This window comes from Malus domestica, chromosome 17 (genome assembly GCF_042453785.1).
Source record: "Malus domestica chromosome 17, GDT2T_hap1".
Taxonomy (NCBI): Eukaryota; Viridiplantae; Streptophyta; class Magnoliopsida; order Rosales; family Rosaceae; genus Malus; species Malus domestica.
Window position 1 is genome coordinate 19,967,773 of NC_091677.1, and position 22,583 is coordinate 19,990,355.

Here is a 22,583-nt window from a genome sequence, read left to right on the forward strand (position 1 = left end):
CCATGCTTGTGTTCAGAGTTGGTTGTGAGAGAGGATCAATCACCAATCCCGGATTTATTGTAACGATGTCGATTCCATTTTATTTTGCAAACTTCCAATAGCAGCTTCCACCACCAAGGTCTTTGAAATCATATACCAAAGCCGATGAAGGAAAAGTCTTAGTGAACACAATGAACATACATTCAAAGCATAAAATATTTAACTTTTACACAACAAAAAACATACAAAGTTATTTATGAACAAGACTGGGAAAGAGAAGAAAGTTAAGCTGTGGGACTTAAGGAAAATAAAATGCTTGATTTTGAGTTTTTAATTTTTCAAATGGGTGTAAAGATAAATTTACATATTGAATTGGGTTTGTGAGGGTATTTAAGGTAGTAAATTTGGGTTTAAAGAGATATTGATAGTTGAGTTAAAAACCAAATGGGTACAAAGAGTAAGGTGAGTGTAGAAAGAGGTTACATGGGTTTAAATAAAATTTCCCTAACGTTAATGTTCTTTTGACACACTCTTCAACATATGATACCATACACGATAAGAGAGTTGATTTTCACACATTCTTTTAATTTCTTACACATTTTTTTTATAATTTCTGATCATCGAGTTAGATAAATTAAATGAAATCAACTACATGTTTTAATCATGGTGTGTGAGAAGATAAAAAGAGAGTGTTTTATTATTTCCTATACATTCATATGGTTATGAATAGGAATACCGTAATCAGAACTACTTTTACATATCTCTCGTTATTTGCAGTGTGACATTTATTCACCTCACTTTAGGTTTCTATTGAATTGAGAAACTTGTTTGATTGTCCATCTACTTTATGTAGTAAAATATTTGATACAATAATATATATTTTAATACAAGATATATGGCATCTTGGATAATTTAAATCAAAGCAATTGGACGTTCGACCATGATTGATCAATAGAAATACTATTCGTCTTTGTCATATATTCCATACATCACATTGGATAGGTATCATATTCATGAAATACGATTCACTTTCAAGATGTTTTGGTGGTGAAATGATAGACACACAAGACTTAAAATCTCATGCTAAAGAGAGTGGAGGTTCGAGCCTATTCTCCTTTGCACCTTTGCAAGGCATAATATTGAATATTGAGAATGCTCATGAACTTCAAATAAATTCGGCAACGTATGAAAAAATATTGGTGATCTTTTCTATATAATAAATCGGGTGTGAAATATATTGTAAAATTGATTAACTATTTATATAATCAAACATAACAAATTAAATATATAATCATGATAACATTTGTGCAAATTAAATGAGAATAAGAGAATTAGAAATTCTGGCTTGTGAACTGAAAAGATGCGCGATGTCACTGCCCGTAGACACCTTCTCCATGTGCAGGTTATGCCAGTGCCTACAACTCCAAGATACAACCCAAAACCTCACAAGATGTCTGATCCACTATGCACGCCAATTGTAGACGGGATTGCCAAGTCGTGATTGATTGCCTAAAAATTAAAACCCAAGGATTATAGGATTTGAAGAATTGGTGATGATAGCAACATGAAGAGAACTGGAAACATAGTAGTTTAATGTATTGTGTTTTTGTCTGAGGTTTCTTATAAAAAGGATTATGACTCTTCAAATGAAACACAAAATACTAAGTTTTGAATATTTATAATAAAATAATTGAAATAACAAACAATCCCCCACAAGATTCAAAACTCTATGAGGGATAAAATCAGCACATTTGAAAAAATGGAAGTTTGGGCAATTTGTGTAGGGTGTTGGTGCCTTTTGGACTTGAACCTACACTTAGTGTTCATAGTTTTCATGGCCATGCACTTAATCTTGATTCTCATGATTAGAAAACAACCCAATTCTCACAGTCCTGGTTGCTCGACTACTCTCACTTAGGTGAATCCTCCAAGAGTACATGTGACATGTACCCTGTGGGAGATTGTCCGCATTGGAACTCATTCAGGATGATGTCTTTCTTTAACATCACATATCATCTCACAAATGTCATAGGGAGGAGCACGAAATTTTATTTTCAAATCTCCAATTTTAGAGTGCTGGAAAATAAGTCACGCAATATAGATTGTTTCTATCCATTGAACCTTTTTCATGGGATCTCCAATCACAAAGGCTGGATTTCCTCCCTAGGTGACCTCTTTACGGGTTTAAGCCCATTTCCCAAATCAGTAGTGCCTTCATGGTAGTGAAAAAATGTTTTTAATACCAATTCAGTGGATGTGTATAGGTGTGGTGCTACATATTTTCCAATAGATTAACATCAAAGGAAATGTCTTATCTAACGCAATGAGCTAAGTACAACAAAACGTAAAGTTGAACTTAGATATGGAACTTTGGATTCCATAACTTCTTCAAGGATCTCATTTGCATACAACGTATGGAAAATCATAAGTACACTCAAAGGTAACACCTTCAGGGTATAGTTTGACTGGTAGACCAAATACCATCAAAACAACACTTGAACTTCAAGTCAATGGATAAACGAGTTCTCCCAAGATTCTTCATCTCAAATTCTATCTTCAAGTGCAAGGCAATTTTTTTCAAGCTCTTCTGGTCTTAGTGAGATTCATGTCATGGACATAAACTACAACTATAGCAATTTGAAATAAGACTTCATAGTTTCACACGCAAGGGCATAATTTTATATCCCTGATGGATCAAATAATTACTTACATGAGTATACCACATCCCCCGGATTGCTTCAATCTATAAAGTAAACACTTCAAACTGGTTGGGAGGGTGTTCCGTGGTATGGAACTATTAGAACCAGCCCATGTAATTCTTCAAGAACTTACATATAAATCTCCGTATCAATATCTCCACGGAGAAACAATAATCACATTCACAATGCTGTAGTCAATCACAGGGCGCTTGAGAGAAACCTTGCACTGTAAGGCGTGCATTACATTGCACTATTTCATTCATCTCATTACGCTTCATTTTCCACTTGTAACACAAATGGGATTACCTTAGACAGTGTAGGAATAACATCTCCAAACACACCTTGGTAAGGAATTTAGCCTGGATAGTGATTTCGGTTGTCCAATCAATTCGACGTTGTTACTAATCAACGGAACACAGTTCGATATTGTAGTTTTTCATTTATGTCGGTAGTTAACATATAAATGAAAACATCAGAAATGATAATATCTCATCCAAACTAGTATACTGGACTAAGAACTTCATGTCTTAGGAGTAATCTAAATTAATCTCATGAGGTGGAAATGATTGAGGTGGCGATTGAGTATCGATTCATGTTGTGCCTTATCCATTCTTTTCTAAGGAAGTGAATCCTATGAACAGAGTGATTTGTCGTGCTTTAGGCGAAGATATATTGATTAACTATACGACGATGTATTAGGTTGTCCAACAAAGGCTACCGAACCGTCCTACAGGGGCTACCGAACCGTCCTTCAAGGGCAGCATGCCCTTCGAGGATGTTAGCACGACGTCCATTAAGTACATCTATCTTTGCAGGCATGTTTGTAGCTAGTATATAATCTAGTCACTTCAGCTAGATCAGAGGAATGCATATGGAGCAACATTCTGAAAGCTAGAATACATCACACTTACTTATCATACTTGTGCGATACGGGGATCGATATGAAACATAGTGGGCAACGTCTACGCAAATTCGTGTCATTCTTCAGGAATGTTGATGTTCATGTCTCTCCTTAATGGCGAGAAGATTGTCTCATTGAAGTGACAATCAATAAAAATGAGCAGTAAAGAGATCGCTTGCAAGGGCTCTAAGGAGCTAGTGTGAAGGAGAATCGTAATCAACAAAGATTCACAACCTTTTTTTATGACCCATATTGGTTCATTGCAGTGGTGCAACTTGGCACATAAAATGCACACCTAAAACACATAATTATGAAGTGTTAGGTGTGTACCTACTAACCAACTGTAACACCATAACTGGTTGAGTGGCAATGGGCTTCAAGGCAGACCAACATAGTTGTATACAAGATTGCATAACCCTGGGCAAAAGCCAAAAGCTTGGTGCTTTAACCAAGGTTTGGGCAATCAATTAAATTCCACTTTATGATCACTCTGTGAACCTTATTTTGGGGTGAACATAGGGAATTTGATGTTCAATTATAAACCCAAAATACATGCAATGCTTATCAATATCCTCAATATAAACTCGTAGACATTATCCAGTCTTCCATACTTTATGGGATAATCAAGTTAGTGATCCCTTAACATCGACCATGAGGTTAGCACCAATTGTCGATACATTGACCAAAATCTTAAGTATTTATATGGTCCACATTTTGGTTGGATAAGTCCAAAATAATTCCCCTAAATTCACTTTTTCCCCAACGAGCATGCTTGGCAAAGTGTGCTTGTAGGCACCAGATTCTTACTTCAAGTAAGGAGATGCATCGTATAATAAGTGGCATCATTGTCTAACCTAAGTCTCGTAAATGGTCATGCCAAACAAAGTACGCTGCTTAAATCACTTAGCTCCAGGCAAGCCATACATGGCGGGTCCCAATTAGGAGGTAGCTCATTGGCCCTAAAATATAGTTTAAGGCTTTATATTTTGGAGGTCGTGCAAAGATATATCACTATTTTCTTCAGTGGTTTCATTCATGATCATTGTCATCTCAAATATCCTTAAAACTCAGTGACGTTCTTACGGAATTGGGAGAATATAAGGTTTCTGTAATAGTAATTCAATACCATTCATATAATGAGGAGCGTGCCAATGCTCTTAATCAGGTTGGATATACTTGAAGTCATCGCTATAGAGGTGATTTAGGTATAAAGTTAGCATGCATAGTGTCGCATTCATCCAGATAACTAATTTTCCCACATTCGTACCTAATCACATGTTTAATTGAATTCAGCCATATGTATAAGAAACATGATTCAATTAACTCACATTCAAGGACAATATGCATAATATCTATAAACCAAAACAAACACCAAACATGAATCCAAGAACATGGAAAATTGTTCACAAAGTAAACCAAAGTTACTAAGGGGATTCGGCCAACAAAGCAATCCATGTCAAAATTTTGATTGTCCAAATGTGTTAGGTGGAGCAAAGTTAGTCTCACATAATGACTACGATAATGGTACTCCTCAACCACATTGGTAGGGGCACAGCTAAGTGCATAACCAATGATCTATTCTATAGGGTTGAGGTTCGAGAATATTGTCCTTTATTCTTAAAGTTCTAGGCCTTATGTGCCAAAGATCACACTTCTAACTGTGATGCCACCCCTTGGCAAGCCCTGATTCTACCATATGTTGTAATAAACAAAACCTTAAAGCGGGTGTGTGAGAGAGAGAGAAAGAAACTTGGGTTTGGACGGTTGCGATCGAACCATGCGAGTCTGTTCAGTACATCCATGTTGAAGTAGGGCATGTTGTTCGGTAAGCTCTAATCGAAACTGGGTGAGACTGTTCGATAAACCTTTCTCTTACGTTTATTGTAATAATCAAATCAGAAAATTTGGTAAACTTCTGCTCTCTACAATGCTACTTTAAGAGCAAGTCAGAAACATGGAAGGATGAGAAAAATATTCTCTAGTTAAAATTCAATTAGATTTATAAACTTCAGAATCATACTCATTCATGGATGCAATCATGGTTTGCTTCAGATAATATCATCATACATGAAAACTTTAGGACTACGAAATGATGTCAACGGTCCAAAGAAAAATAATAAAGTATTGAATCATTAATGCCAAAAAGTGGACTTCAGGCTAATAATTTTGTATTTTTATCGAATTAATGAACTGCTGGTCACGTAAATTAATTCAATAAATCAAGACCATTTAAGGTCGATCATGGAAGCAAAATAATGACATGAATGTCATATTCACTTTGGATGGCTTCATGCCATACAATTAGAAAATACAGAGCCCAATTTTTGGGCTTAATTATAGGTCCCAACATGGTTGGGTGTGGCTAGAAGCAAAACGGGTCAAATGGATTTAGGCCGAGAAAAATGAGTAGCATATCAAGTATATGCTGGCTGCTGTGCTAAACGAAGCCTTGCAGCAATAGGCTACGGGCTAGTGGGCTCGGGCCAAGGCTGCAAGACAAGCCCAGCGTGCAAAGCAAACTTGCAGCTGGAACGTGGGCCGAGAGCAAGAGAGCCCAGCGAAAGGTATCAGGCTGTAGGCATGTCCATGATGTGAAAATTAACTAACACACAAATTAAACCCTCTTGTTGACAATTGCAGTATGGATAACTAGGGATCATTATGGACTGGGGATTAGGAGGGATTGCTAATCTACTCTAAACTGACTCAAAAACTCAAAAACAAATTTAAAGACACTTAACTAGACTCTAATGACTCAAAACAAACTCAAAAGACTCAAAACAGCTTAAAACAACTAAATAGACTCAAACTGGACAATAGGAATGACTTTGGATGAAAATTGATTTTAACTTGACTCAAAACACTTTAAAACACAAACTAAGACAAATTCTAACTAATTTGACACTCTAAAGTAAAGGGGATTGGGTTTTGGACGAAATTAAAGTAAAAACAAGTGAATTAAAGACTTAAACAAAATTGGACAAATTTGGTGAATTAAATGGATGATGGGCTAACTAGAGGATCCTTCTCCACACATGACACACTTGCATACAAATCAATCTCCAGTTGCTTTTTTGATAAATCATGAATGACAATGCCCCAGATTAACCGTGCCATCACTAATTAACCCTTAGATTTCCCTTAAGTCATTGAATTGGATGGGATACGCATCATCAACCCAAATCATTCTTCAATAGTCCCCTACATGCACATCATAATAGGGATACAATAAAAGATCATTAAGTTCTATGAAAATCATAAGCATTGACAAAGCATTCGTAACTATGACATCATGATACTCATGCTAGGAATTTAACTTAACGCGATCGTGACCAACAACCTTCACTACTTATGAATATACGTTTGTAACAATTATGTGAAACTCCCTTATATTCTAGCACCAGATTCAAGCATGCAAACTAAGTAGGCCTCCTTAATCAACATACAAGAATAAGTTTTGAATAAAACAGTTCAGCAAATTGCATTCACACTTTATGAAATCACAACTGGAATTAATCAATTCATAATGCAAATATGTTCATGGTTTCGAAATTCCCCCTAGCTAAAAGGGGTTTAGCTCCTCATGTCTTTAAAAACTGAAAATAACATTATTGAAAATAAAAGATAGAAAACACCTAAGAAAGCTCCAGCAATCCTATGTTGAATGACAATGCACGGCAAGGCCTCCTTCTATCTGAATTGTATCTGAATGTATGGTTGTGTGGTGTAGAAGAATATGGTAGAGGATCGTGTATCTGAAATAGGCGCATAATGATGTATTTATAGGGCTAGGTGCGGCACAATCCCTAAGGATTAGGATAGGTTTCTGAAATCAAAGTGGGACAAGGTTTGTGTAACCAAAACCCAAGTGGAATGGGTTAAAACAATCAGAAACCAAAGGGAATTAGGATTACACATAAAAAACCATCAGGAACAAGGATATAGGGTGCGGCACAACTAGGAAAAGGGGTTCTAGAAGGGGTTGGGGCGCCACTTTTGTAAGGAGAGAAGATAAGGCTTCTAGAATCTGAAATATGTATTTCAAATGCATAATTATCCCTTAAAAATGACTGGAATTAAGGCACAAACTGATTTGGATAAGATAAGGTTGGATAAGGTTTTGGATAATGTCTCATTCTTTTGAACTGTTTCCTTATCTTCTTTGTCTTGGATTTATTTTCTTTATCTTTTCAGCACATTCCTAGCCTTTTGAACTTCAAATTCATCCATCCATCTTGCTCCATTCATAAGTTATCCATTTGATGCCCAAAAATGCTCCAAATTACACTTTCTTGCCAACTTTGTCATTTGAACCTACAAACACACGAAAATAGCTTAAAACACTATAATAAGTAGAAACTAGCTATGAAAATGCAAGAAAACAAGCTAACTAAGTCGCATAAATATGCTCTTATCAAATTCCCCCACACTTAGCTTTTGCTAGTCCTCGAGCAAAACAAAAGAAACAAAACAAGCAAAACATAACCTAAACCTTCCAACGTTTGTCTCAGGGATTTCCAATGAAACATGACATATCAAAAATCACTATTCACATCGATTTTAGCTATCCTTACTCTCGAGCACATACTTAATCACAGTCACCACTCACTAGCTCGCATTTAATCAATTAAAACATGGTTTTGATGGTAGTAACATGCCTTAGAGAATTCCCTCAATTCCTCACCAGATATACACTCTATTTTCACATAGATTTTCTGACTACACTCTCTATACTAGGTATATATGAGAAGATTAATGTAAACATGTAGACTAACACTCACATATGTTATAAGCAAAGAAAGCACTTTCTGGAATTATTAATGGATGTATATAGATATGATCTCATGGATGGAATGCCACTACTTAGACGCGAGAACCAGGGATACGATATGCTCATACCAATCCCAAACTCCACAGATTGAAACACATAACAACTAAGATAAAAGTCTAAGGGTTGTAATGGGGCTAAGGGTATTGGCTAACAAAGAAAGGTTAAGGATAAACAAAGGTTCTTAAAGCAATAGTAAGCAAAGCAATGAAATCAACTTAGAATTCACTCTTAAATGCAGCAAATAACTTGAAACGCTAAGGGGATTTCGTACAACTTTAAACTTTTTGGACCTTTTCTTCAACAACCAATACTTGTGAGTTCTTTCTCACTTATTTCACAACTTTTTTTCTTTCTTTTTCACATTTTTCCACATTTTTTTTTTCTTCCGTTGGAAATAACCTTCCCCCACACTTGTTTTTCTGCATAATGTTTGATCAAAATGAATTCCCTCTAAGTCATGCTCCACTATACTTTAAGAATAAGGGCATGGATAGTCCTATTCTAGTCTAGGTAAGGATAATGTGGCTAACAAAGAAAATAGGCTAAATAAGGCTCAAAGGGGTTAAACCTACAAAACAAATGCATGGGATTAAGGCTTTTTGGCTCTGGTGGTAATCACTAAACAACTTCATCTTGTTACATGTTATGCATCAATTTTAAGCTTTGAATGAAACGGGCATAAGTTCTAGTATTTGGAACTAAAATGATAAAACGCATTCTAAGTAGCAACCAAGCAAAGAATAATGAGATCATGCAACTACTTTAGAAAACAAGAAACCACATATTAATAACTCTCCAAACAAAGTTTAGGCTCAAGTCTCTCAGGGTTGTAGCGTTAGTTTGAGTTCCTTCCTTCAAGCATGTTACAAAAACTAATTTTTTTCCTTTGTAATTACAAGTGAATTCGTAAATGTCAACTACAACCAAGTATTAACCAAAGAGCATATCAAACTTCCACCCATGTTTGTAACTTTTTTTAATAGTCATGCAACTTTCTTTAACAGTCATGCAATTAAAAACCAAATCCTCATCAATGTGTTGGAAGGTACCCTAAGACACAAACATACAAAAACGACTCTAAAATGACTCTTTTTAGGTAAAGCTCGGCGTAAAGCTCCATATTATCGATCCTAACATGGAGGATTTGCATTTCGTACCTACAAAACCTAGGCGTAAAGCTCCTAGATTCACGAACTTTCATCATTATCGTGTGGACCTCTATTTTCAAGTCCTTCATATGCAACTAAAAAAATTGAATTATCGCTTCAATAAGGTAAACACTGAGTTGGTTCTTTGTATGGATCTTTGAGTCTAGTGAATAATTTTGCATCTTTTGACAAAACAAAAATTGTTTGTTTAGCCTAACTTTATCCCTAAGATTTCGATCGTATGGAGATCATGAACTTCCAATTCAACTTTAAAATTACATTCATGATATAAAGATGCATCGTGAGTTTTCGTCATTGAAAGGAATTAGTCAAGATCGGGAGGTGTACAAGCCATATGTTAGTGTATAAGCTTATTACATTGGCTTTGGCGCTACCGGTTGCAACCACTTCTGTGGAAAGAGTTTTTTCTACTATGAATATTGCGAAAACACAATTACGAAATAAAATGAGAGATCAATGGTTGAGTGATAGCTTGATTGTTTACATTGAGAGAGTTATATTTGCTTTTATTGATAATGAGCCTATTATGAGACGTTTTAGGGCATGAAACCTTGCTGGAAACAATTGTAATTTGTTTGTATTGATAGATCATGGAAGGCAATTACTATTTAAAAGGATTTGGTTGTTGCCATTTTGTTTAGCCTTGCACTCTTTTAAGTTCGCACCTCCCTTGACAATTCCTGGTTTCGCAACTGCTTAGGCCAACAAGAAGAAGAAGCTCGAGAAGATGTGCGCCAGTGAGATTGTTCTTTTTTGAGAAGAAGCTCAGGAAAAAGCACAGCCCCAACAAGAATGAGGAGTTTCGGTGATACATTGTTGGGATGGCCCAGACAATGACAGATTCTGGCATTCACATTCTCTATCCTCCAAGCGACCTTCAGCCGCCATTCTACCAACCACCCTGTAGTAGTTAGGTTTAGGACATTTTACATATATATATATATATATTTCAGTTTTAACATAATGAAATTATTTTAAATATTGGGATTTTATTTAGAATTTTATTTTAATATAATTAAAACTAAATAATTGAAGTAAATTTCAAATTAAATAAAATTTGTCCAACGAAATTTTTTGTCAAGAATGTGTTTTGTATTTTTTTTTTCTTTAAATTAATGTCCTGATGACTATTTCATTAGACAAAATATTTTTTAATTTATTTTATTTTCAGATGCCCGACGAAACGATATCGTAGGGCAAGTTTCATTCATCAGGCTAAGTTGGTGAACACACTTTACTCGACGAATACATTTCGTCGTTCAAAATGTACTTGCCTTACAGAGTACTATAATTTGTCGGGCAAATATTTTGTCGAGCAAACATTTCCTCAGGCAAATAAATAGACGATGAAACCTTATTTTGCCCATCAAATTATTTTGTCTAGAAAGATATTTTTTTATAGTACCAGTAAGTTGGTGTAAGCACCATATATGTAGGCTACATCTGGTTTCTAGGATTGGCTTAAACTTGATATCTAACTCGCATATTTGTCCATGTGAAGATATATACATTCATTGAAAATTTCTCCTTACATTTCTGGAGTCAATCACCACTCATATTTTTAAAATCAAATATTTACAACATATCATTCTCAAAATCTCAATGCCCAAGATTGTCAATCCATTTAGCATTTCAATCGAACTACTACTACAAAAAAAGTAGTCATTACCGACCAACATTTTCCGAGGGCCCCAAAAAACCGTTGCAATAAACACCTTTTTCCAACTATAAAATATTGGTCATCAGTAACATGTCATGAAACTAAATTTTTTTTATTGACACACATAATGTCCTTGGAAAAAGTCTTAAGTTTCGTTGGAAATACACTTTTGTTTGGCCGGAAGATTTGGCGCCATTGTATTAACGACAAACAAAGTTCCTGTTGGAAATATAGTGGTTATTTCCAAGGGTTTACTATTGTCAAAATTGATTTAGTATGTTCGAGGAAAAAAAAGTCCTCTCAGTAATACTTTTATATTTTCGAGGGTAGTTAGTTGTTGTTGGAAGTGTCATTTTTTTTGACGAATTTTTTCTTTTTCGAAATAAATTTTTAAGGACATATGGTTTTAATGGAATCAATTATTTACCAATGGTTACATGTGTCCTTGGAATATTCTCGGAATAAATTTGATGCTTAATTAAAAAAATTCTACAATAAATAAATCTTATAACATAGAATATGTATGGAGAAGAGTGGACCATGAAAATAAAAATAAAACCGTTGAGCAAAAAAGTTTATAACTTAATATTCTATGATAAAGAAACAATTTGCATGGCTTCGTTAACTCGTAACATTGGTCATGGACATTGATCAAATTATAATCACATTTCCACAAGTAATTTTCAAACAAAAAAACCCAATCACAATTGCATGAGAGCCTTCCTACAATTTCATCGTCTTTGTTATCATTTGGTAGGCTTGAATACCCCGATGCGCCTCTTCTTGGTATGGCTCATCATCGTCATTAGGCATCTCATGAACAGAAATCAAGATGAATCATCCTAACTCATTATTGAATGATAGGGCTATATACGGAAATAAAAATAAATTTCAAAGTAATAAAAAAAATTTAGAAAGGATATTATGTTAAAATCATAAACAGCTCGAGCCCTTCTTCCTGTCCTCCATACTATTGCCGCCTCGTCTGCCAATAAACAAAACCTTGAAAACTAAAATCATGACAAGAGCATGATTAACAAACAGAGGGATTGATAGTTCTTATGAGAATGAAAGGAATTGAAAAAAAACAAATGGGGCAAGAACCTATTTTGATTTCGTAAAAGATTGAAAGGGATATTGCGATGATTTTTATTGGCTATAGATTGAAAGGCGCATTGCGATGATCTTTGTAACTTGTAATTAACTAGTAATTTTCAAATTTTGGATTATCTTTTTGTACATCCTGTGAATGATATAAATTAGTAAAGTTTGCTGGAACTGTAAGTAGGATTCCCATCATTGAATTTTGGTCTTCCACTCACTTGGTCAGCCACTCATTGTCTCCCTTTGAACGTCTATGGGTTCATTGTTGATCATTCAGCTTGAGCCTCCTGCATAACAAAATTGGTGTGCAACCATTGCCTTTGAATGATCCTTCAAAACATCACTTTTGTGGAGCCAAAAATAATCACAAGGCGACAAGTGGATTTTTGGCCAAAAAAGGACAAAAATACCCTTGCGGTACAACGGGATTCCTACGTGCGAGCAGCAGGCAACCATCTTTCAACCAAGTCAAAAGTGCCCAAAATAGGTAACAATTTAAAGCCTATCTCATCAAATCATTTCTATAAGGTAATTCCCAAAACCTAATTTAAAAACATAATAATTGACTAATTAAGGGATTAATTGCCTAATCAATCCCCTAATTGTCAATTAAATCACCCATTCAATCCCAAAAACAAGTCAAAGGCCGGCCATCCCCATTCAAAAAGGAGTCCACCATACTTTCTACCCTTTTTTTTTTTTTTTTATCATTTCTCCCTTTTAATTACACTAATTAGCTAGCCAATTAATTTCATAACAACCAAAACATTCCCTTTATGTTTAATTAGTCAATTAATCATAATAAATTGGCTAATTAAACCAAAATTAAACCCAAAAACCCTACCTAATGGTCGACCACTCCTTCTCCAAAGAGGATGGCCTATCCTTATAAATAGGCTCCCATTTTCACCAAAAGATCATTCCAACACACTTGCAAAATTTCAAAAACTCTCTAAACACTTTTTCTCGCTAAATTCTAACTTTGGCATCGGAGGTTCCTCAGCCAAAGCCCCCCTCCATTCATCGTGGGCGCATAAGGCTCTTGGCCTTGACCTAAGGTGTTAATTGTTTTGTAGGTGTAATTTTGTCCAAGATCAAGGAGGAAGAAATTTGTATCCACAAATTGGTGCTTTCATTGAGAGTTGTTATCCATACTCGTAGAAGACTCCCACATAAAAAGGTTTTTTCTCTATTTTCTAGTCCATTTGAATATTTTTCATAAGTTCTTATTATTAGAATTTTTTACTTGCAAAGGTTCTTTGGTAAAACGTATAAGAAAAATATAATGGCTAGAAATTTAGAAAATTCCATAAGTGAAAATTCCAATACTCAAGAGATGGGATTGCGGAGATCCACGGGGCAAAATGCGGTCATAAGCAAAGTGACACCACCACTACGAGGTTCCACCATGGCCCAAGTGAAGGAAATTTTGTGAAAAACATGTTCATTTAAGCAACATCTATAGCATGCAATTAACAATTAAAAGGCGGAATCATGCTTGTATGCACTTAAAACAAAACATTAACCATGAAATTCAAAGCCTAGTAGATTGGTGAACCAAGACTCAACTCAAATCAAAGTGAGTTGAGAAATTTATACCTTTGTAGATTCCTCTTTGCATAAGCAAAGGCTAATCACCCTAGGAGAGGGCCTTCATTCCTTGCTTCTTAGATCCATGGATTTGGATGGAAGAATATGTTTCTCCAAGTTCTCAAAATAGAGAACCTCTAAGTTTCCACACCAAGGTAAGATGTGAAGAAGTGATGAGTGACCTTGGAGGAGAAAGATTACTAGCTAATCCCTCCAAGGGGGCCGGCCTCTTAGAGAGAAAAGAGAGAGATATGTTCTCTCCAATTCTCTAAAAGAAATCCTAAATGAATTTTGGCTATAAAGTCATATTTATACCTTTATTCATTGGAGTGGCAAACTTGTAATTAAGTTCAAAACCCACTCCTTTAACAAAATGGCCGGCCATAGGGTTTCATTGGGCTTTTAAGGCCTTTGTGAATTATTTGTCATTAAGTTGTCATACAACTTAAGTCAATGGGCTTGACGTTTGAAGCCCATTGGGCCTTGAGGCCCAAAACTAACCCGTGGTCTTTTAACGAACTTTATTCGTTTGATTAATTAACATATTAATTAATCCTTGCCATAAATAATTAAACCATTTAATTATTCTTACTCATCTCCGTTGTTTCTTGAATCTCTACCTTACACGGTGTACGATCCATTAGGTTCCTTTTAGCGAGGCAGTGGGCGATTAAAACTCTTTCAAATCGATTGTGAATTGAAACTTACTTTCAATTCTCCCTTTAGTGTTTATACACGTTTAGGGCTTCCACAAACCATGAGTGATACCTAGCAGCATATCATGGTTACCCAAGCTAATCAGAAGAGGTGGAGAACCTATTCAGTTTAGGATTACAATGCAATACGGTCTTTCTCTAATACAATACTCTTGACCACATTGTTTGGTTTGATAGTTTATTCATGTCTACTATCCAATGTGATTCATTTACTTATATGATTACCTTGAATGTGATTTGGAATGACTTCCTAAATCTCATTCATACTCTGGCCTGAGATTCTTAATCATATCATATAGTATTCTCCTTCAAACGGTTTGAAGGTTAGAGATCCCTTGTTGCGCATTCACTTACCTCCATGGCTAAGTGGCTTAACCCCAACTATGCCGTGGACACCCGCGAATGAAGTGACTTTGACATAATCAAAGATCAAGGACCTAACCACAAGACAACTATGATGCCTCAGGTCAAAGGACTACTGTGCATTATCCCAACCATGAGTTCTCATGTGACATGAGTATGAGAACTCCTCGTTGATTGTGTTCAGTGGACTCATTCGCTATTGAGCACCTACATGCTTGTCTTGGTGTCAATTACACCAATGACTCGAGACTAGTCACTCTCCCTAAGAGAAGACATAGCATGTACTGATCTTAACGGATTGTCAATGCCCAATTGGCAATCCTATATTCAGGAACGTTTAGGATATGTATACGAAAGAGAATGGTCTCATTAATCTAACTTGTTTAAATTACATTCTCCTAATTACATATTCCTTGGACTTATCGTTTAAGCATATAACATTTATATGAGACGGCTTAAAACAATAATCTATGCCCTTGATATTAAACTAGATTAGTTTAACATGTGAAATGTCCGTAAAGTATCATCATATGATTGGTTTTAGGGCACATTTCCAACACCAAGCCACTTCATCCAAGCTTGCATGGGCCTGAGCCCAAGCCTCGCATTCGCATGCACCACGCATTGAGCAGCCTGCTCCCTCGCCCAGCTTGCTCCCGCGACCCAGCCTGCTCCTGTAACCTAGCCTGCTCCCGTGATCCAGCCTGCTCAGCCTGCTCTCATGGCTTCCCAAGCAGCCCAGGCCAGTCCGAGATTATCTCACCCATCCGGACCAATTGTCGAGCCGCTGGCATTTACACCGCATTTCTCCGCGGATTTGACATTTCCCAACTCAAATCTTGTACCCGGAGTTTACTACTCTTCCATTGCTCAATGAGGCACTTTCCATCCAAGCTCTTCCAATCCAAATGGTGAACAACACTTGTCTCGACAAGTCATAGAGTTAACGAGCACCCTTGCACAACAAACAACCTTGGTGAATCAACTTTTGCAACGCACCGAGATCTACCATGCCCCAGATGAGGGGTCCTGAAGTAGGACAAGGGCAGACGAGGAACCTTTCAAGCAGCGTCCTGGGAAGCAGCCGCTCAACCAACCACAAACCGAGCATTCAGGCAGTGCACACTCCTGATTGGGCCCCCGAGATAACGTATACTCCTGTCTTAGCGCACGGAGGAACGTGCACTCTCAACTACGCCCATGGGCAAGTATACATTCATGGTTGGGGCCACGCTTCGATAATCAACATAGGCAGCCTTCTAGGCAAAACGTTCATTCGTGGTTAGGCCCGCAATGAGCATCCTCCACATCACATTGGAGCAGGCAACCTGAGGAATGGACGGAAGCCGTCATTCAATCTGGCTCTAGTTCAACCGGAAGCCTGCAAAGAAATCATTCGCCTGCTAGGAACCTATCTCATACACCACAGCCACAACATAGATGAGCCGAGCATGTAGAAGAGCAACTTAGACCGGCAGGTTAAGACCAGGGGTAGCCGAGAGCTCCGCTACCCCAACAAAGGCAAATCCAAGAAAAGGTAGAAAGACTTTTCAATGAACGGATATGTGATTTCCGATGCAACGAAATGGCTGTTGAAGCGCTAAGGCGGGATATGACCAACATAAGTATGTCACCTTTCACGGACGAGATCGAGCAAGCTGAACCTCCACGCAAGTTTAGAATGCCGCACTTCACATCTTTCAAAAGAGATGGAGATCCAGAAAGGCACTTGGAGAACTACTAAAGCGCGATGGTCCTTTATCAGAACAATGACGCCCTTATGTGCAAAATATTGCCACCACTCTACAAGGTGAGGCATAAGATTGGTTTCATACCTTGCCATCGCGGTCCATCAAGAATTTTGATGATCTTTCCTTGGTTTTCACAAAAGAATACTCATCTTACCGCTCGATCAAGAAAAAGTCCTATCACTTGTTCAACGTAAAGAAAAATCCAAAGGAGTCACTTCGCAACTACGTGAAGAGATTCAAAGCAGAGAAGGCAAAGATCATACGATGTGATGACTCGATAGTAAATGCAGCCTTCTAAAAAGGACTCCCAGTAGACCACCCACTGTTCAGAGAAATGATCATGAAAGAAGACCTAACTCTAGCAAATTATTTTTCCCTGGTAGAGAAGCATGCACTTTGGGACGAGGCTTGACGAGCAAAAAAGGCACTCGAGCAGCCTCGAATAGAGTCCGAAGATGATCAAAGGAAAGAGGACGGGAAGCAGCCCAGTAAGGGTAGGTAGGAGGCCAAGCGCAGGGACCGACCTACGACTAAAGAAGGCCCGATAACCAAGAACTATTCTAAGTTCTCAATTCTGATTCATCAAATCCTTCGTGACATTAAGAACGAGCCATAGTTCAAGCTGCAGAAACAATAAAAAAGAGATACTTCCAAGTTAGACCACACCAAGTATTGTACATTCCACCGAGATCCTGGTCACATAACCGACGACTGCTACACTTGGAAGAACTACCTATAGAAGCTCGTGAAAGAAGGCAAAGTCGATAGATACTTAGACAAGCCAGTTGCGTAGCCAAGAAAGAATGCAGACGGTGATAAGGAGCCGCCAACCTAGATCCAGCATGCTTTACTAATCTCACAAGTCCAAGCAGTCAATACCTAACCTGGACCCATTATTGGCTTCACTGAGCAGGATGCAGAAGGCATCAATTTCCCACACGATAATGCACTAGTAGTATCTGTCCAACTAGCCCATGCTATAGTTGACAGAATGATGGTTGACAATGGAAGTGCAGTCAACCTACTTTAACTCTCAGTCATTCAGAATATAGGCCTAGAAAGCACAATCATATGTCGAGCAGATGTAATTACCGGATTCAACAGATACACCTTAACTGTCATCGACCACATCATACTTAACGTGAAAACACTGCCAGTCGTCTCAAAGCAAATGTTCATGATCGTAAGTGATCCATCTCCCTACAATGGGATTCTTGGGAAACCTTGGTTGATCAAGCTACATGACGTCACTTCCGTCAAGTATCAAAAAATCTGATTCCGCATCCTTGGAGGAGGAGTTTGAGAGATCAAGTCTGACCAGGTTTCATCCCAACAATGCACTGTGCAAATGTTGAAAGAATCAAAGAAGAAGACATTTACCTCCATAGAGATTACCGAAGTCCAAAATGACAAATAGGCTACCAAATAGTAATTACAGTAGGTCGATCGAGAAGATGATGCCCAAGCAAACGAGATAGGGTGGAAACCCGAAGAAGATGCCGAAGACATCATTCTTGATACCCAGCAACCGAAAAAGATGGCTAAAATTGGCTCACGATTAAGCCCAACCGAGAAAGAAGAACTAACGATTTTCCTTAGAGAAAACCGAGACTTCTTCGCATGGTCACTATCTGACATGCCTGGCATTGACCCTAAGGTGGCCTGCCAGAAGCTGTATGTTGACCCCACTGCCAAACCGGTAATCCAAATGAGAAGGCATTTCGCACATGAACAAGTAGCAATCATTGAGGTAAAAATCGACAAACTATTGGAAGCTGGATTCATAAAAGAGCTAGCACACTCGGCATGGCTTACCAATGTCGTACTAGTCATGAAGAAAGAGAAGGGCAAATGGAGGGTTTGCGTAGACTACACCGACCTCAACAAAGCATGCCCAAAAGATCCTTATCCTATCCATTAGATTAATCTGTTAGTGGATTCAACTTCTAGGAACCAACTGCTTAGCTTTTTAGACGCATACTCCAGCTACAACCAAATAGCCATGTATGAGCCCGACAAGGAGAAAACCGCGTTTGTGATCGAGCAGGGTACCTACTGCTACAAGGTTATGCCCTTTGGCCTTAAGAACGCGGGAGCCACTTACCAAAGGCTAGTAAATATGATGTTCAAGAAGTAAATTGGGGTAACTATAGAGGTCTATGCTGATGATATCATGATAAAGGGCAAGCAGCAGTCAGATCACATTCGCAATTTGGCAGAAACTTTCAATATCCTTAGAAAGTACAAAATGAAGCTCAATCCTACCAAATGCACGTTTGGAGTATCTTCAGGTTGATTCCTAAGGTACTTAGTTACCCAACGAGGAATTGAAGCACATCCCAAGCAAATCCGAGCAATCCTAGAGATGAAGTCTCCAACTACCTTGAATGAAATCCAAAGCCTAACCAGACGAGCAGCTGCCCTCAACCGTTTCCTCTCACGATCCACCAATCAATGCAAGCTTTTTTTCAAAGCTATTAAAAGGGCACAACGAGACAAATGGGATGAAGAGTGTGAAAAAGCTTTCCAAGACTTAAAGAAGTATCTCACATCACCTCTCTTACTATCCAAGCTGGAAGCAGCAGAGGATTTATACATTTACTTGGCAGTCTCCGAAGTAGCAGTGAGCTCTGCCCTCATACAAAAAGAGCTGGAGGCCCAACTACTGGTATTCTACACTTCTAAAGCTCTTCTCGATGCGAAAACAAGATATCCGAAGATCAAAAAATAAATTTTGGCATTAGTTGTTGCGGCTCGGAAGCTCAGACCATACTTTCAAGTTTATACAGTCATTGTCATGACTCAGTATCCTCTACGATCAATCTTACATGGTCTAGACGCTTCTCAATGAGTGATGAAATGGGCATTGGAACTTGGCCAATATGGTTTAGTTTTCCGACCTCGCACAACGATAAAGGCCCAAGCCTTAGCAGAATTTGCACCTAGCCTAGGCGATGCAACAGAGCAACCTAGCAATACTCCTGAAATCGAACACACCTTAGCCTTAGCCATGCTTACACCCCCAAGCGAAGATTTCTGGCATTTGCATGTTGACGGCGTATCCAACAACAAAGGTTCGGGATGAGGCGTGGTCCTTGTTACTCCAGACGGCTCAATGCTCGAGCAGGCGATCACTTTAGGTTTCAAAGCATCCAATAATGAAGCAAAGTACGAGGCCCTACTAGCAGGCCTCCGAATGGCAAAAGACTTGGCAGTGAAGAAGCTCGCAATTCATTCTGATTCCCAACTAACCACCAGCCAAGCTACAGAGGAATACACGACAAAACACCCAAGGATGGCACAATGCCTAGAGAAAACAGCTTGAGGCATTTCAGACTTACACTCTCACTCAAGTTCCGCGGGCAGACAACGCCCATGCAAATGCGCTAGCCGGTTTAGGCTCCGCCCTCGACCACCAATTTAAACGTTCCATTCCAGTGGAATATCTAGACAAGCCAAGCATAGAGATGGAGCCGACAGCCGAAGTGTCATAGGTTAGTATAACTCTCAACTGGTAAAGTTCTATTGTAGACTGCTTGGTCACCGGCACACTACCACCAAAAGATTGGAGTCAAGGATGCTCCAAATCAAGGCGGCACGCTACTATATGTGGAATGACATTCTTGTCCGAAGATCCTACACCAGACCGCATCTTCGCTGCCTAGCACATCCCAATGACTTGAAGGTTCTAAGCTTAATCCATGAAGGCGTTTGTGGGAATCACTCCGGAGGCCGATCCTTAGCACATAGGCTCTTAACGCAGGTTACTATTGGCCTACCATGCACCAAGATGCTAAGGAGTAAGTACAAAAGTGCGATCGCTGCCAACACTACAAACTGACATAAGCATTGCTTGCTAGGGAACTACACCCACAGACGAGTCCTTAACCATTCATGCAGTGGGCAATCGACCTGGTAGGGCCTATGATGCCTGCTACTGGGGGCAGATGCATGATGATCGTGGCAACCGATTACTTCACCAAATGGGTATAAGCATAACCCATGATGACCACGACTCAGACGAACATAGAGCGCTTCATATGGAGGAACATCATTTACTGATTTGGCATCCCTCAGTCCATCATCACCGACAATGGCCCGCATTTTGTCGAAAAAGATTTGGCAAAGTTCTTCCAAAAGTATGGCATCAAACAACACATGTCCACGCTAAGATATCCTCAAGGCTATGGGCATGCCGAAGCATTCAACAAGATGATCCTCGATTGCCTCAAGAAATCCCCCACGGACAAAAAAGGAAAATGGCCAGATGAACTCCCTGGATGTTTATGGGCATATCGCACCACAAAAGGAAGAGCGATCAATGAGACTCCTTTCTCTTTGGCATTTGGTTCGGAAGCAATCATTCCTCCCAACATCATCGTGCCAAGCATCAATACTCTACTGCCAAGTATTGAGCAGAACAGTAAAGAGATGGCCACAAACTTGGATCCGGCAGAAGAGAGGCGCGAACAAACCATCACCCGCATTGCAGCCTACCAGCATCAACTCCTTTCCAGCTATAATAAATGGCCAAGATCCGGCAGTTTCAACTAAGAGATGTAGTCCTAAAAAAGGCATTCATCACTGCCCGCAGAGAATGCTAAAAAAAAATGGATCCTATCTAGGAAGGTCATTACAAGATCAGCAGAGTGGGCGGCAAGGGTAACTACACCATCGCCACCATGAATGACAAAGAGATCGAGAAGCAATGGAACGCCTACAATTTGAGGAAATACCATGTGTGACTTCCTACTATATCAAGACCCGAAGACTCAAGCAGCTCAACGGGCACCACCTCGTAAGCCGAGGACTATCTAGTCATTATGCAATCTTTTACAGTTAAGTTATTCGTTCATTTTGTTTATTTTTCAATAAAGAATTCAGAAGTAATTTGCAACTTGGCTCGACTACATGTCTACAACAACTTATCTTTCCTGCACTTCAAAAGAAGATCGCACCTCATTTTAGGACTCAACGCAGGAATTGCACCCCCCGAGGGACCAACCATGCTCTCCAAGGCGGGAGGATAAACTCAACACTCCGAATATCTAGACGTGGATGAGCCTGGTTACCCTAGTATAACTAGATGCATGATGGCTTGCGTCGGGATTAATAGAAGTAGCCACAATGGTATTTTTCAAGGCTTAGCTAGTTAAAGGATTTTGGGTCTCTTAGCCTAATCCGTAGGGAACCGGGCCCTAGAAACGGATAGGGCACATTACGCAGTACACCCTACGGGTGGCTGTCCTGGAAACCTAAAGCTACTACCGAGTGCACTAAGGTAGCCTACGGATTTCCGGAAGACTGCCTACGACTTGCCCTTCGAGCAATAAAACCATGCTAGACTTATGCAACCGCACATTATTACGAAAGGTTAAACAATCTAGCCTGCATACACAAATATTTTATCCATTACTGACACATTACATAGTCGATAAGCTTCACCTTTGCTAAGCACAGAACAACCTACACCAAGTCCTAAAGTGTTGTGATACTTGCTACACAACCCACGTAATTGGAAAAAGCCAAGGTTAACAGCCTAGTGGTTACGTGGAATCATCTGCTTCTGTAAGTAAGGCATCCGGCTACCAACCCTATGGCTAACAACTTTGCAAAAGTTATACACCAACACCTACGGCTGTGTAGGCTACACAGGCCTATCTACTTATAGAAAAGTAGCACATCTGCCACTGGTCTATAAGGTCTAAAGGTTAGGGCATGGATAAAAAGAAGCAAAGATGGAGAAAAGTAAAGAAAGCAGGTTTATTAAATTTTCTAGCAAAATCGATAAACAACTAGCAAATACCGAAGGAGTTCAAG

At 38.6% G+C, this 22,583-nt stretch overlaps 1 protein-coding gene across 1 annotated transcript; it reads left to right on the forward strand.

Annotated features, from left to right (window-relative positions):
* The first annotated feature begins 18,300 nt into the window (after positions 1–18,300).
* LOC114822459 (uncharacterized) lies at positions 18,301–19,059 on the forward strand. The gene is made up of 3 exons (XM_029096817.1): positions 18,301–18,437; positions 18,714–18,811; positions 18,917–19,059. Exons 1-3 carry the CDS (start codon positions 18,301–18,303, stop codon positions 19,057–19,059), a joined length of 378 nt encoding a protein of 125 aa, XP_028952650.1.
* Positions 19,060–22,583: the final 3,524 nt, after the last annotated feature.